Here is an 18,586-nt window from a genome sequence, read left to right on the forward strand (position 1 = left end):
AATTATGGACACTTTCTTAGATACCTATGTAAAAGAAAAATTATTTTTTTTGGTAAAAATATTTGATTTTCAACGTTGACATATTTTGGTGGTGTTTAAAAATCAGGATGGGTTATTTCAGGGTGTTTAAAAGTCAGGATGGCTTAAACTAGTTGAACTGAGAAATGTTGCACTCCTCTTTAAGCGTATTCTAAAAGTTTTTTATTTAAGAATAGAAATTTTGAAGACAAATTTTATATCGTTTAGTACAATAACTTCAAATTTTGTTGTCACCAAAAGTATTTTAAGCCAGAAAGAAAAAGAAAAATACTGGATGGTCTCACTCATAGCAGGAATCTAGAAAACTTAAATAAGGGACCAGGAAAATGAACAACTATAAGAAAGTGAAAATCAAAATCAACACAAAAGTATGAACCAGAGACACTCTATGGAGGGTAGGGGGCGGGGAGGGGAGGGATTGGGGTCAAAATAAGGAGGTTGCAATTGTATGGGGAATATAAAAATGAAATTTATTTTTAAAAAATACATATAACATATTTGGATTTTTCATAAAATAAGTTATTAGTCTAATACAAAATAAAAATCACCAGTTTCTCCATACTCAGCAATGTAATGATATGCAAACCAATTAAAGTCCTTAGCTGTGTGTGACATTAAAATTTTTAAATCAATAATACTGATGAAGTTATATTACATCATAATTTATCACTCATTTTCTGTTGAATCATGTAACTTTTTAATTTCTTCATTTATTCAGACCAAACAATAACTAGCAACCAATAACAGTTTCATTTCTGGAAATAGTACAGTTTATTAAATCACACACTGCAGTAATTATAGCAACAAAAAAAATCCCACAAAACCCAGTATATAAATTTGACCATTCATTCTTTCTAATTCTAAACTTCAGTGAATTGGCTAAGAATGGCTATTAGTCCAAAAATCAGTTCTAGTAAGTCACTGAAAGGGTTAAAATAAACTATCAAAGAAAAATGTCTGATTAGGACACAGAACAAGAATTTCAATTTTCCAAAGAAAATGATTAGGTGTTTGCAAAACTACAATTGACTAAAATTATATCACCATAATTTCATTACTTCATATATGTAAGAGTGCCATGAAATTTTACTTGCCATAAAGCTTAGAACATAGTCATATGATTAGAGGCATTTAAAAATGAAATAAAGATTAATGACAAATAGCCATGCATAAAGCAACTAATTAAAATTGTAACAAGAACAGCTTGAAAATGTAAGAAAACACACAAATGTTCAAAGAAAGATTCCATTTTAAACCACAGACATAAGCATGAAGCTCAATGACATGGATCACCTTGAGGTTGAATATTTTTTAAGTTCTTTAAGACATCACAGGTCTGCCGAATAAAGCAAAAAGTCAAACTTAAGGAAATCACAAGTAAAAGGCATAGACTTATTTCAGCAAGAAGAAAATAATTCCTATAGTCACTGAGTTTATTAAAATACTGCATTAAATTAAGTACTTGCCCCTTCTGACTTCTCCATTGTGTTGGCCAGCATCTCCTGCAGGGCACGGACGGAGAGGGACTGTTCCAAAACAAAGGTGCAAATAGAGAGGTCTGGGGGGACATTCTGTGTGGAAAGAAGGAAAGTCACCTTCATTATCAACATCATCATAATCATCATCATCATCACCATCATCGCCATCATTACCATCATGCATACGGATCTAATTACCTAATATTTCAGTTGCATTCACAGAAAAAGAGGGTTTGTCAATTCTCTAATAGAAGCTCCCAAAGCGTTAAAATATGTTGTCTATACAGCTTACAAGTAATCAGATTTTTTATCTATAGATTATTTATTTATTTATTTGTTTGTTTATTTTGTGGGACCCTCACCAGTGGCCGGGGATCGAACTGGCGCTGCAGAGGCTGTGGGCAGCCTCGCAACCCCGCGCTCAACCGCTGTGCCACCAGGGGAGGCCCTGTACCAGAGCTTTATCAATAACTCTTGTGACTGTCTAAGGTAAGGATTATTACTATCAAAGAATATAAACAAGAAAATATCGAAGTGAACTTACTTTTCCAAAGTATAACCACTACATTTTTCAAGTCAGGACCAAAAAGTTGATTTCTCTGACTCTCAAGCATTCATTATCTTCTACCAAGCAGTCAGAAGATTTAAAAAAAAAACAAAAACATTAAAAAGGACAGAAAAATACTTGCCTCAAGTTAATATTAAAGTTAAGGAAATATAAAATTGAGTTGGTATAAAATATTCATTCACACAGACTTCTCTTATCCACAAATATATTTACTCAAGTTGGATATTGTATTTGCCTTCTCACATGGGATGTGGTAATTTGACTTCCATGTGCATCCGTGTTGCTTTATTTTTTTTCATTCATTCTTTTATTCTTCTCCTTGCTTCATCTAAAGTTTTATTCTGATTAACAATCCCATAAATTATGCAAAACCCAAAAGGTAACTACCAAAGAGGTGAAGGAATCAAGATAAAAACTGATAAGCAATTTAGAGAAAACTATCTCAATCAGGAACAAATCCGTTTCCACTCAGTTAGGCATTTGTTTTAGATGGGCAGGACTCAGCAGACCATTCAGCTGAGGGGAGGAATATACTCACAGGAAGATTTTCATAATAGAAGATTATAAATACATGAAACACAAAATGAAAGTGAGAATATGTCTTCTTCATAAGAAGAACATCAAGAGCATAAATTTGAAAGCCTGATGCAATGTATCAAAGTTATTATTTATAATGTTTACGGATTTGTTAAATTGTACCAGCACTATTAGAATGATTCTTTTTTTATTTTTATTTATTTATTTTTTAAATTTTATTTTTATATTCCCCATACAATTGCAACCCCCTTATTTTGACCCCAAACCCTCCTTTTCCTGCCCCCAACCCCCATAGTGTGTCTCTGGTTCATAGTCAAAATCAACAAACGACTATGAACTAGAATGATTCTTATCAGCAGAGAATGAAGATTTATGGTTTCAAGGAAAGATTAAGTACCAGGGTGGGTTCCAAATTAAAATTATTTTGAAATGATCAAAGAAGCATTGAATCAGACCCCTCAGATTATTTCCACCCCAAAACATTCCTAGACCCATGCTTTGTTTCATTTTGTATGTTTTTAATGAACATACCTTCTCTGGAGATCTCTATCCTGTTATGGATTTTTGTATCCCCAGCCCAATTCTTTCCCTTCTTCCTCAGACTAATTCAGCCAGTGGTCAAAAGACCCCCTCAAATCTGTACACAGCCTGTTTGTGACTAGCGATCAGAAAAGGATTTTCAAAACCCTCAGATAAAAGATTAGAATTTAAGAGGTTCTCTTTTACTATGAAATATAGGAAAAAATTCTTTTGCATTTATCAACTCTATACTAATTACAATTTCTTAGATCAAGACAAATGCTACTAGAAAAAAAATTGGTGAAAAGTAGAAGTATTTATTTCATTGATACCCATTTAAAATGTGAAGGTTTACAAGTAGACTTTGATAAGTAGTGCTGGCAGAGTCCTCTGTTACTAAATAGTATGCTAGAGAACCAATTCTCAAAATAAAATAATGACACCTGATTTGCAGTGTTTTCTAATTTCAAAGTATCCATGTCTACAAACTGGCTCATGAAATTTCTCAATACCTAACTACTAGCTCTCAGGCATCTATCAGAGCTGACCCCAGCACGTCACTGGACTGACTACAGATGAACATTCAATAATTGCTTTAAAATCAGTATTTGATAATAGTTAAGAACTTGAATTCTAGGGTAGATCACCTAAGCAAGAATCTTGACCTCACTACTTATTAGCTGTTGAACTTTCCAATCATTGGTTTCCATTTCTGAAAAATGGGGTAGGAATTACATCACCCTCTTAAAAAATACAAGAAAAAATACATGTAACATGCATATCACACTGTCAATAATCTAACAAAATAAGAAGGTTGTATCATTAGCTTTTTTTAAAAAATATCTATTTATTTGTTTGTTTGTTTGCTATACATACAAGCACTGGGTACAGTCAGAAGCGCGGGAGGGTGAGAGAATTCACCAGAGCCAGAGCGGGGAGCAGAGCAGGCAGAAGGACCGAAGTACACTGCTGAGGGGAGCAGCGGGCAGCAGGAGAGGTCTGCGCGCCATGTGGGACCCTCCTCCGGTGGCTGGGGAGCAGCCGGGGATCGAACCGGTGCTGCAGAGGCTGCGGGCAGCTTCGCAACCCAGCGCTCAACCGCTGCGCCACCGGGGAGGCCCTGTATCATTAGCTTTTTTTTTTTTTTTTTTTTAATTTTCTAGAGGCATGTCTTATTTATTTATTTATTATTTGTTTGTTTGTTTGGTTTATACATGCACTGGGTACAGTCAGAAGCACGGGAGGGTGAGAGAATTCACCAGAGCCAGAGCAGGGAGCAGAGCAGGCAGAAGGACCGAAGTACACTGCTGAAGGGAGCAGCGGGCGGCAGGAGAGGTCTGCACACCATGTGGGACCCTCCTCCGGTGGCCGGGGAGCAGCCGGGGATCGAACCGGCGCCCGCAGAGGCCGCGGGCAGCTTTGCAACCCAGCGCTCAACCGCTGCGCCACCGGAGAGGCCCGTATCATTAGCTTTTTAAGTCGTATCATTTTTCTCCATTGGAGACATTTATGCAGCACCACTCATTTCTTAATAACCGGTTCTAAAATGGATTCTATCCTGCAGAAATAGTGCTTGAAAACACAAATAGATGTTTATGCAACCAAATGGTTCATATGTTTTCAAAATAAGGCACTTTCTAAATAACATTTAAAATTTTTGCTTTCAAAAAATATGCTTTTATTTTAAGAGAATTATTATCATAACTTGTTACCTTTAAAGAAAACTACTTTAAATTTTACCACTAAAGTCCAGATGTATCCTCACCATAAAGTACTGTAAACATGTGTTGATACTCAAAGATGAATACCTGAAGCTCGTACAATAATATAATACAATATTACATCAATAAAAAATAAATCAATGTAAAAAAAAGAAATTCACCAAAGCTTCCTAAAAAAATTACTTATAGTCCAAAAGTTTATTTTTGATTTATTTAGTTAATCTGCTTGTTTTTCTATATACCACATATGAGTGAAATCAGTATTTGTTTGTTTTAATCTGGCTTATTTCATTAAGGATAATTCCCTCTAGGTTCATTCATGCTATTGAAAATGGAAGGAATTCATCTTTTCTATACCTGTATAGTGTTCCACTGCGCATATGTGTGTGTATACCATGTCTTCTTTATCCTTTCATAGTTGATGGGCATAGAGGTTGTTTCCCACTCTTGGCTATTTTAAATAATGCTACAGTACATACATGGAGTGCATAGATCTATTTGAATTAGTGATTTTTTTTATTTTTCAGGTAAAAACTCAGAAGTGGGATAACTAGAGCATATGAAATTTCTACTTTTAATTTTTGAGTAATCTCCACACTGTTTTCCATAAAGGCTTCCCCAATTTATATTCCCACTAACTGTATATATAGGTTCCCATCTCTCCATATCCTTTCCAATATTTGTTGCTTCTTATCGAGTGGATAACAGTCATTCTCACAAGAGTGAAATGATATCTCAATGTTGTTTTGATTTGCATTCCCCTAATAGTAAGTGATCATAAGCATCTTTTCATGTGCCTTATTTGCCACCTGTTCTCAATACTGAGAAACTTCATTTATAAAAATTCAATTTGGGCCTCCCTGGTGGCGCAGCAGTTGAACACTGGGTTGCGAGGGTCCCACATGGTGCGCACACCTCTCCTGACGCCAGCTGCTCCCCTCAGCAGTGTACTTCGGTCCTTCTACCTGTTCTCTCCGCTCTGGCTCTGGTGAATTCCTTTACCCTCCCATGCCTCTGACTGTACCCAGTGCTTGTATTAATAAATAAATCAATCTTTAAAAAAAAATTCAATTTGAAAGAACTTTGTTTAACCTTAAAATTAGATGTGATGAGAGTGTACCAAATCATAAGAGACAACCTTTTATGTTAGGCTTTATATTACATTTGCTTCAAAATAGACCACATCAGAATATGCAACTAAGAACTGCAGTCAGCATGCACAGCTATCTCATTTACACATGAAACATAATATTAATTTTTCATGCAAAAATATATCAGAGAAAGCACTTCAATCTTCTAAATATATAGCTAGGCTACCAGAAAAGCACTCAGGGCAAGCAAGCAGGAGGTTAATAATGCTTTTTATAAGGAAAAAACTCCAATTTGATCAGGATTATGTCTACTTTGGCAAAGGTAAAAATACTTAAGTTAGCGGCATGGCTGTGTGTCTTTTCTTCTCATTAAAATATAAACTGGTGGTGCAGGCAGTTGAACACAGCACTGTGAAGCTGTCTGCAGCCTCTGCAGTGCCAGTTCGATCCCTGCCGGCAGTGGATATACCCACATGGCGAGCAGACCTCTCCTGTCTTGCCTACTGCTCCCATCAGCAGTGTATTTCAGTCAGTCTGCCTATTCTGTTCCCTGCTCTGTCTCTGGTGAATCCTCTCACCCTCTCACGCATCTGGCCTATACCCCGGTTCTTGTATAAATAAATAAATCTTTAAAAAATAAATAAATAGGGCCTCCCCTGGTGGCACATGCAGTTGAGTGCAGCGCTGTGAAGCTGTTCACAGCCTCTGCAGCACCGGTTCGATCCCAGCCAGACCTCTCCTGTCGTGCCTGCTGCTCCCCTCAGCAGTGTGTTTCAGTCAATCTGCCTGTTCTGTTCCCCGCTCTATCTGGTGGATCCTCTCACCCTCCTGCAAATCTGGCCTGTGCCCTGGTTCTTGTATAAATAAATAAATAAAAATATTTAATAAAAAATAAATAAATAAATAAAGTATAAACTGGTCATTGTTCTCTGTCTAAGAAATATTAACTAATCTTAGGGGGGAAATTTCTCAAGAAATATCATAAGGCAGCATCTGGCTTGGTTTGCACTGGAGAGTCTACGAGAAATCAATTAGGTTTCTAACTGAAGTATCCATCAAACCATTTGGCTTCCACAGATGTGTCTGCCTAACTCATTTAAAAACCAACTGAAACATGTCATTACCTTAACTGAACTGCAACCAATAATTTGAGACTATATATACCACAGTAGACCCCAGTTCTTGTCACCACTGTGTTAAAATTGCATACTAACAAACTCCTCCATTATAACATCCTTATGCCTCTGCTTCTATTTTTTCTCCCTCAGCTTGGAATATCCAAATCCAGGTTCCATACATAACTATGCTAGGCATCTTAGGTAAATCAGATTGAGCTTCCCCATCTGTTAAGTGGCATAACACTTACCATACTTCAAAGAGTCATTCTTAGGCCCAAAGAAGAAAATCAATCATCCTAAATTGGAAAATATCCAAAAAATATAATTTTAACTGCCTAATTTAAGAAATACTAAATCACACTGAAAGCTCCAAATCTCAGAGAAATAAAGTAAGAGAAAAGTTGTTTCAACCAAGAAATGTGAAGACAGTATAATTTAGAATGGAGCAGATGGCCTGAGGTTGGGGCAGATTTGTTTTGCTCAAACAACCATCTGTTAAGTGGCCTTAGGCAAGTCACTGTAACCAGTAAGGGTCAGCTTCCCCTAGAGCTATAAGGATAGATCCTGTCCAAACGATAAAGTTATTGATGTTGTTATTAGCTACCAAGTGGAGATAAGAACCAGACAAAATTTCCCCTACCAGAAAGGTGATATCCTTTACAATGATAATATGCCTTCCCATTCCAATAAAATGATGGTGTTATACCCTAATGTATTACATGAAATACTGTGGAAAAGAAGTAGTATATAAAGAAAATCTTGGCTAATCTTTATATTTTTTCAAACTCCAAATCATAATATTTCACAATATTGCCAGCCTAGAAGCATGATATTTACAGACTGTCACATTTTTCCAAGGGCGTTTATACATTCTGGGTAGTTTTTCTTGTCATATTCATTTCCCTCGACCCACTTTATAACAAAAAAGTGAAAATGAATATGCCTTAGAGAAGGAAGTGTTTTTTTCTTTCAGATTAGCTTTTTGAAAAACAAACCTATATACAATCTAACAATGAAACTGATAGGGTCTAAAGCCTGGAAATCTCTCGAAAAAAGCTCAGGCACTCTTGACAACATAAGTCCAGGTTGGGGAGGATCTCTCAACAGGTTTGGTTAACAGATTTACTAAACACAGGTTTTAGTGAAAATTAGCAATCCATCACTACCACAAAGAGCCACAGCTGTGCCAATTTAGCAGTTAATTACAAAATCCCCAGTGAATTAATAGTATTTCATATGAATTGCTCAGTGTTCATTTTGCTCCTTGCCATACATCTTTTGTAATACAATGTCCTTTCAACATATTACTAAATAGATATACCAATTAATCTATTTTAATATTCAGATGAATCAAATGCATCAATGCAAAAAATAGAAATAGTAGTTTGACATCAATCCCATATTACCTCCCCATTATACTACATCAAGAATTTCTTTCAGGTCAAATCCATTGACACACAACTTAAGTAGATGTCATTGTTGGTGAAAATGCAAAAAAAAAAAAAAAAAAAAAAAGTAAAAGCAAAATATTCAAAGGGAAACCAGAAAAGAGATTTCTGCTATGAATTACATCTTAAGATAACATGCAGGTATTTAAAAAATGATTGATCACATGTAGCCTCCTAAATATTGCTAAGCCAAACCCATCTATCAACCACAAACTCAATGAAAGCTCAACAACCAACTCTCCAGACTCTAGATAATGACCCATGTACTAACTGCACTTAAGACATATCACAACGATGGGTTCCAAGAAGGTGGGTTCCAAGCTAAGAAACCCTCAGTTAAAACAGCTAGGAATCTCATCACTAAACTCAGAAAGATTAAAGCTGTTTGAGTAAATATAAAATGAATAAGCAAATAAAGTAATGGGAATATCAGATTCATTATTTTGGACCACAATTTCACTCTATCTGAAAGCAATGTGCTTTTTAAGTATTAGCAGGGCACATACATGTCCATAAAAAATGTCCATTAAAAATGCATTAAGCAACTGGCAATGTCATGATAGCAAGTATACAATAACAAACACAAATACAATTTGTTGAACATCAGAATCAGGGACATTTCAGTCTTGCTCCCTGCAAGATGCCAATGAGCCACAGACAGTTATCAAAATTGGTAGATTCTCTAGTGAAACTGTAGGGTAAAGAAAATATCAGGCTTTTCTGCCCTTCCGCCATCAGGATAGATGATGGATCCTTGTCCTGAATGCATGCCTGATGGCGGGCACCTGGAATAGGGTGTGGGCATAGGTAGATGGGATTCAGCTGAGCTGAGACTGGGCTTTTAAGGGCGGCGTCATGGGGATGCCGCCAGCAGCAGCAGAAGCCGAAAGAGAAGCCCGAAGCAGAAGCAGAGAACGCCAGAGAACCCAGATAGAGTGAAGATTTGCTGGGGGCTGGGAGGACTGCCAGCCTCCCGGCCCCCCAGCACCCCTGCCTGCCATATGCCTGGTGAACCCCAATAAAAACCTGCAAAACCACTGAGGACTCTGACTCCTCCTTTACCCGGTCTGCATGGGATCAGAAAAACTGCACAGTGGCCAGGTCCTGCCCTCACAGAAACTGTCTGGTGATTAATCATCACCATTGTCTCCAAGAAGTTTTTGTGAAAAGAAAATCTAAAGAGAAGCAATTTATAGGGTCATTGCCTGAAGGTATTTAGTCACAATGGCTATAGTCCCTTTTCTCATGATTTGTTTAAAGAAAGGGTAACAATTTATACAAACTTGTAGATGGAAGCAACCAACAGATTCTGGTTTTTTTCAAAGACAGTAAAAAAAAAAGGAAAAGAAACAAGAATTTTGGCTTCCAAAGCCAAGTTACGTGAGCTGTGCAATGATGTCTGCAAATCTAATTAATTATGTAATACACTGCAGATTTACGCAGGCATAACCATACAAACACCAACCATCTCACTCTGCAGATTTCTCATTCTGTGAAAATGTGCTGGATAATTTCATCAATATTAATTTAAAACGACAAGAGCTAAGTTAATTACTCAGCATTAGTCCACACAAATAAAGCTAGAAGCAACTCAGTAATATCATTTGTGTTGGAGTGCCACTGCACCCCAAGGTCCAGCCCTGGCCTAGAAGGGAAGGGGCAACAGCATGGCCTTCATCCAGGCTGGGCTCAAACTCCATTGCTTCCCCTTCTCCTGCCCTCCCAACCCCCACACCCCACCACCCACCTCCTTCTGCCCCAAGCATGGGGAGGAGCAACACCACACAGGACCCAACTCCACTGTTTGAAGTCTGGACCCCATGCCAGGGTAATGCAAGGACCTGTACCCCACCCGATATCTGAGTAGACTAAGGGACCCAGCGGCTGCAGAGAAGGACCCAGACACAGCAGTCATAGGGGTTATAAGGGTCGAGGGGCCCCTTATACAAGCAAAGGCGTGTGCATGCATACTCAGCCTCTTTCAGTTGGAGCTGCTATTGAGAACAGCTGCCCCACCTGCTGTGCAGAAAGCAGACCTCAGGTCCCCAAGGGAGGTGGGAGGGGACCAACATCAACAGCAATAGATCTCTCTGCTGTGCAGGACTTGATAAGACTTTGCCCCCAGTCGAGCTGCCAACTCCAGGTGTGGGTGGCCTGTCACATGCAGCTTTGCCTCACAACTGTGTAGTGACTGGACACTATCGCTGTCCCCTATAGTTCTCCTCTACCCTATTAAATCATTTTTCCTGTTTTGCTACGCTGAACCTCTTTTTGTTTATAATTGCCGCAGCAAGTGCAAGGACCCAGAGCCAGTGAGAGGGGGGTCTGGCCCAATGAGAGTCTTCATATCCTTTACCTGGTATCACTGAGAACTTCAAAACTGTTCAAGAAACTCAAACTGAGACATTCAACAACCAGCAACTCTCACTAGGAATCCTGCTAGCATAAAATAGCAACACAATTTCCAGGATGTAAAAAAGAATCATTTAGACACAATTATGTAAATAATAATGGCTATGTCACTATTTAAGTGATTTCTGTGTGCTAGGTCCTAATTCTCATCAAAACCCAACAAGGTATTATTATCCCCACTTTAGAAATGAGTAAACAGTGCATCAGAAATGAAATGACTCGACCCAAGCAGAAACTACTAAGATTCCAATCTGCTTAGCCTAAAATCTAACCCACATTTTCTTCTTCCAGGTAACATCAGCCTGCTCTCAGCTGTTGCTTTTGTTTTTTGTTCTTTTTGGTTTTTGCTTTCAGCTCATTTATGGTAATAATGAAGACTGATAAATCAAAACTAAATATGACAGTGTACATTCTCTAAGAGAACTCACATATAGAATCATAGCCATGAATATCCCAAACTACATTAACTCTGAGTTGAGGGAGGGGCAGTTTAGAAACTCATAATCTGGTATGAGCCCCTTTGGGAATATACCAGCAGGAGCAAAAATATAGTAACTATTTATAGTAATGATCCTTTCTGAATGACTGGTGGATATATTTAGATCTAGAAATATTTCCCTTTTTGTTTTCAGATAAGAGTTCCCACATAAATGGGAGAGACAATAGTTTCTGGTTGAAGAATCTTGATGAGAGAGGTACATAGTATAATTAGAAAACTAAGTTTTCTAACCTGATATCTACCCAATATTTCAGGATATAAGGCACATAAATGTTACACAGAATTCAAACTGTATTTCTGAGACTCAACCTTACATATGGGTGATATGAACATACTCTGGCATTCTATTAAACCACATAAACTGCACACCTATAATTGAAGCTAAAAGAATACAAATACAGTTAGAGTAACCAAATTCTATCTCAACTAATACACAATTTGATTCAGAAGGGGTATAGGTAACAAATAAATCAAAGGGTAATTGGGTATATAATTACAGTCACAATGGAATATTATTTCATGTCCAAGAATTAATTCAGAAATTAATAAAAGGCTTATGAGCTACATTAAAAAAAAATTAAATCATGTGTACTGAAATAACATGGGTTTACAAAACTATATATGTTTTAGGGGTATAAGTTCAAACTTCTACAACTGTATGTTACCATACTATGCCTCTCCTGCCCCCAAAGCTCCAATAATCCTCCACCATTGGGATTTCCACTTATAGAACAGTGAGGAGATTGGCAAATCCTCTCCTAATAAGCAAGTTGGATAACACTGATTAAATAACCTTTCAAACTATTGGATTTAACCAAAAGAATTTTAAAAATGACAATATTTTATGCCTGAAAACTGATGAATGCGTGATTAGAACTGTGGTGTCTTTCCCAGTGCTGATCCCATATCCCCCCAGCTCCACTGATGTGGAGATCTTGCCAGTGTGGAATGGGGTAGGCTTTGAGGACCACTACTCTTGCAACCTCATGAAAGAAGCTCACTTGATTTGGAACAAATACCATGCATACTGCATTGTCCGTGACGCAACGATTTCCAGAGACCTAACAGCTATTCTAGCCTGATTCATATATTCCTAACTGAAATTACACACACAGAGAATAGATCCACACTATCAAACAGCTTTGGTTACCCCAAAATAGTATTTATCAAGAGAGAGACAAAGGATCCGCAGAAAGTCAGTCAGTAATCTGGAGCAGATTCGAAATGACCTGAACTTCTCATGCACTTCTTTATTCATATACAGGTTCATTTTCAGAGGACAGAACACTCAACTCAGAGTACATGACTGCAGCCTCCGTTGCAAGCACTGTCTTATCTCTAAACTGTGGGGAAATAGGGCAGTTGCTAGGAAGCAAGGGTACAATAAAAGTAAGAATGAAAAAAGCAACTGGAGCTGTGACATCAACAGCAGCACACCACAGGGGAGACATATTTCACAAATTCAGTCCAGGCAAATTACTATTCAAAGAGAAAACATACAATCAAAAACAGCAATAACAATCAGGATTTGGCGTTCCTGTATTACTTTAAAAGTCTAGTTTATGGAGAAAAAAAAAAGACACAGAAAAAAAAAAAAAACCACCAGGGAAGTATAACCTATACAGAAGGGAAAATAGTCAAGAGAAATCTCTGAATGTCCCCAAATATTGAAATTAGCAGACAGAGGATTAAAGAAACTTTTAAATACATAAATATGTTTAAAGAACTAAAGGAAACAATGCTTAAAGAAATAAAGGAAAGTATGATACCTGTGAATAAACAAATTTTTAATACAAATATAGAAATTATATAAAGATAACCAAGTGGAAATTCTGGATTTAAGTATAATAATTGAAATAATAAAAATCATGGAGAAACTCAACAGGGGTTTTTAGATGAAAAGAGAAAGAATCAGTGAACTTAGAAATCAATCTATAGAAATTATTTAGTCATATGTACAGAGGGGGAAAAAAAAAACAATGGGAAAAAATGAACAGGCCCAGATACCTTTGGATTGATGGAGGACTATGGTGCATTACAGTCAGTATGGTATAACATACATCTGAGAATGGAATGAACATAAGCCTCTAAGTCCTATTCATTGTTTGTATACAAAGCTACCACAAAATTACTACCTCAAAGGCTCCTCACCACACACACACACAAAAAAGAAATGGCAATTAGCAGGTATTAGCTAATGCTACAGTGCTAACCCTTTGCAATAAATGTATCAAACCCACAAGGTACACACACCTTAAACTACTCACAAGGAAGCCTGGGAAAAGATGAAAGATAATATTAAAAAGCAGCTATAACATTGCATTATTAGGCTTACAACATATAAAGGTATAAGATTATGTATATATAAATATGTTGTATGATTATATATGTGATGAAAAAACTACAAAGAGAATGAAGCCTTGTGGTGTAAAGTTTCTACATTTTACTGAGATTATATTAGTATTAATCTTATGTAGACTGTGTAGCCACAGTGAGTTAAATTTTAAAAATACATATTGTAACTCCTAGAGTAACTAACTATTAAAAATGTTACTGTGTGGGGCCTCCCTGGTGGTGCAAGGTGTTAAGACGCAACCCAAGAAGTTGTCCTCAACTTCTGCAGCACAAGTTCCTGCCCTGCAGACAAGGAAGCAAACCACATGGCACAACAGACCTCTCTTCACTCCCCCACTACCCGCCTCAGCAGTGTACTTGGGTCAATTAGCCTGTTCTGTTCCCCACTCTGTCTCTGGTGAATCCTCTCACCCCCCACACCTCTGGCCTATACCCCAGCTCTTGTATGCATAAATAAATAAATCTTAAAAAAAAAAAAAAGAATGTTTCTCTCTCTCTCTCTCTCTCTCTACATTTTTCCATATATATGGAAAAACCAACATTTCATATAGCACAGAAGGAAATAATGGAGAAACAAAAAAAAATAAAAGGCATATAAAAACCCATGGCAAAAGTCAATCTAACCATTTTCTGATTATTTTAAAAAGGAAATGTGATGTGTATATATATAATATATAATGTATATATAAATTATTTACCCTAAAAGATAAAGGAATCCCTGACATTTACAGCAACATCAATGCTTTTGGCATTACACTAAGTGAAATAAGTTGGACTCAGAAAGACAAACATTGTATGATCTCACATGTGCAATCTAAAATAGTCAAACTCATAGAAACAGATTAAAATTGTAGTTGCTAGGAACTGGAGGCAGGGTGAAGTGGGAGAGTTGTTAGTCAAGAGGTACAAAGTTACAGTTGTGCAAAATGAGTAATTCTATCTATTTTGTGTATAGCATGGTAATTATAGCTAATCACACTTCATTATATACTTGAAATTTAATAAGAGAATTGATCTTAAGTGTTCCACTATACACACACATACACGCACACACACTCACAAATTCTAGCTATGTGAGGTGATGAATATGTTAGCTTAATTGTGTTTGTAATTTCACAAGATACATATATCAAAATATCACACTCTACACCTTAAATATATGCCAGTTTTATCAATTACAACCTCAATAAACATAGGGAGGAAATCATTGCCTTAAAGAAGTTTAAGCTCCCTGCCTGTTATCTATATTCTGGATCTAAGCTAATTTTCTAGGCTATAATTGTTGCTTACTATGATTAGGCTAAATTAGGAAATCTACTTTTGTTTTAGACTTTTTTTATTGAAATAACATTTCACTTCAGGTGTCAAGCACAGAATTAGTCAACATGTTTATATACAACATTACGTTCACCACTAGAAGTTCAAATCTACCTTTACTATAGACCTTTCCAACTTCTACTCATCCCTCAATTCCAAGTTTAAGTACTATACCATCCATGATTCATCTAATGACTCAAACTACTATGTATTATACTTGTTTATATACGACATAGGTTTTGTGCTATTTTATTAGCTAATGAGTTTATTATCTTTCTTTTATGCATTTTGTCAGATATTCTTAATAGTGTTATCTGTTTCATGTTCAAAATCTGTTAAAGCAAAACAGTTCTTGTGACATTACACACATCTCATTACAAATGGAGTGTTGAAAAACTACCATATTAAAATAGTAAACATTAACTGATGAATCTTCAATATAGGATTATGATTTTTTGAAGGTAAATGTTAAAATAATGCCAAAACTATCTGTGCTATTTTAATGATCTAAAATTCTAATTTATGCTGATTTTGAAATAAAAAAACCTTTATAAGGTCAAACATTAAAAATCTGTACAGAATTTAATTGCACTATTACAGGATATTCTATTACTGGATATTAACACACCCAATCTATTCACATGTAGATTACCAACCTGAAATTTTCATTCATTCATTTCTTTACAGAAGTAAATCCTTTAGTGATAAAAATTAATACACTTCTGATCTTTTATTGGAAAATAACATAATAGAATTGAATGCTTGATGCCAGGTTTAATCCTAGTAAAGAGATTTAATAATCAATGACCTATTAAAATAACCACCTGTCTATTTTTAACAAACTATCCCAGTTTATATTCACTTTATCCATTAACTCCAGTTTATGTTTATACCCATATTTGGAGATGAATGACAGAGGGTTTTAGTGCCTTCCAAAATGCATCTTTGTTAGATCAATCTTATTTCCAGCAGAAACCAGTTTCATTTCCTTTATAACAGAGCATCAAGCCATACAGGCAAGTGAAAAGCAAGCAATATAATGTATCAGGGAATTCACCATAACATCCATCCCCATTAAGGAAAACATTCACATCTTTATCATTAAATCATAAACTCAACTTTTTCAGTTTATGATACACCTGTAACACTAAACAATTTAAACAGATCACATTGAATTGATATATACTCAACTTAGAATACTCATTCATATTAGCACTTTCAGTACCTGAAAATCTAATGCCACTTTTTGCCTGTATGACTAAACTTTTAGCTATAAACACATTTTAAAAGGATATTATTATGTTCTTCCTCTTAAGTAAAGCTTTATCTTCAAGGATGCCTAATTGAGATGTGTGAAACTATTTTTGCCTTTGAAATATATTATTTTTTGCTTTCTGGTATGATTTCTAAATTTGATTTTCCTATTACATTATTTAAATAATCTTTCAAAAGAACTCTGAAATTTTATTTTAGGTGAATTATTGGGATCTGTCCCAGAAAGTCATGGAAACTGGCAATATGGTAGACAGCTACTAAAAGAAAATTGAAATAAAACACAATGTCATAAAGCATCTAAGTTTTTAATAACCTCAAGCAGGAGCATTTAATTGAGTTGTAAATGGAATAGAGATGGTCTCCAGACTTCTTTCACTATACAACCCATGCTACCTTTTTATTTTTCTTATAACAAATGACCATGAGTTTTTTGGTTTCAAACAACACAAGCTGATATGCTTACAATGCTAAAGGTCAGAGATCAACTTCATTGGGCTAAAATCAAGAAATCTGTCTCCTTCTGGAGGGTCTGAAGAAACTCTATTTTTTTCCCTTTCCAGATGCCAGTAACCAGATTCCTTGACTTGTGATCCTCCACATTCAGTGCACATCACTCTAATATCCACTCCAATCTTCACATCCCCTTCTCCTCTTCTGTAGCCAAATCATTCTGTACCTTTCCCTAAAAGGACACTTGCAATTATGGTTAGAGTTTACCAGGATAATTCAGGACAATCTCCCCAACTCAAGATCTTTGACTTACATTGGGAAGCCCATCTTATATATAATGCAATAGACACATGTTATGGGTTTTAGCACCTGGTTATCTTTGGAGGCAGTTCAGTCTATGAAACTCCATAAGAAAATATTTTGAACATAAAATTGTAAAAAAAAAAATATTAAAATGTTGTTTTCATTACATGTATGTATATCAGTACTAATATTTTAGTAAAAAAAATTCTAAAGTGAAAATTGAGATTAATAATTTTTATATTTTATTTTGCAAATAAAATATTTATAAATAAAATAAAATTATAATTTTTTATAAATATTTTATTTTATAAAGTAAAACATTTATTTATGTTCTTAATGCAACAAATAATATTTGCTTGAGTTATGAGAGTACTATGACTGACTATGCTTCATTATATTAAATTTTTCTTTGAATTTTTTTTTTTTTTTTAAATATTAAATTTTATTTTTATATTCCCCCATACAATTGCAAACGCCCCATTCTGACCCCAATCCTTCCCCTCCCGCCCCCCACCCCCAAAAAGTGTCTCTGGTTCATAGTTTTTTGTTGATTTTGATTTTCACTTTCTTATATTCATTTTCCTGGTCCCTTATTTAAGTTTTCTAGATTCCTGCTATGAGTGAGACCATCCGGTATTTTTCTTTTTCTTTTTGGCTTATTTCGCTGAGCATGATCCCTTCCAGTGCCATCCATGTTGCTGCAAATTGCATGTGTTTATCTTTTTTGAATGCTGAGTAATATTCCATGGTATATATGTACCACATCTTCTTGATCCAGTCATCTACTTTTGGGCATTTGGGTTGTTTCCAAAGCTTAGCTATTGTAAACAGTGCTGCTATAAACATAGGAGTGCAGGTGCTCTTTGGAATTGATGTTTCTGTGTCCTTTGGGTAAATACCTAGGAGTGGAATTGCTGGATCATATGAAAGCTCTATGTTTAGTAGGTCCAGAAATCTCCACACAGCTCTCCATAATGGTTGGACCAGTTTGCACTCCCACCAACAGTGCACAAGAGTTCCTTTTTCTCCACATCCTCGCCAACATTTGTTGTTGCTAGTTTTTTTAATATGTGCCATTCTCACTGGTGTGAGATGGTATCTCATGGTAGTTTTGATTTGCATTTCCCTGATTACAAGTGATGTTGAACATTTTTTCATATGTCTGTTGGCCATTTGCATTTCCTCTTCAGAGAAGTTTCTTTTTAGCTCTTCTGCCCATTTTTTGACTAGATTATTTTCTTTGTTGTTGCTGAGTCTCATCAGCTCTTTGCAGATTTTTGTGATCAGTCCTTTATCATTAGTGTTGGGTGCAAAAATGTTCTCCCAGTTGGTGGGGTTTCTCTTTGTTTTTGTTATTGTCTCTTTTGCTGTGCAGAAGCTCTTTAATTTGATGTAGTCCCAGCTGTTTATCTTTCTCTTCACTATCACTGCTTTGGGTGATGTGTCTGTAAAGATG

The 18,586-nt window shown here is 36.0% G+C and overlaps 1 protein-coding gene across 1 annotated transcript in view; it reads right to left on the reverse strand.

The window, feature by feature from the left end:
- RYR2 (ryanodine receptor 2) overlaps positions 1-18,586 on the reverse strand; it is a 697,569-nt gene that overhangs the window by 454,909 nt on the left and 224,074 nt on the right. The window contains exon 3 of the mRNA XM_054694896.1: positions 1,506-1,610. Coding sequence (XP_054550871.1) covers positions 1,506-1,610 — 105 coding nt within the window. The remainder of the gene's footprint in view (positions 1-1,505; positions 1,611-18,586) is intronic.

Source organism: Talpa occidentalis, unplaced genomic scaffold (assembly GCF_014898055.3).
Source record: "Talpa occidentalis isolate TD23 unplaced genomic scaffold, MPIMG_talOcc4v2.1 talOcc4.14, whole genome shotgun sequence".
In the NCBI taxonomy this organism is placed as follows: domain Eukaryota; kingdom Metazoa; phylum Chordata; class Mammalia; order Eulipotyphla; family Talpidae; genus Talpa; species Talpa occidentalis.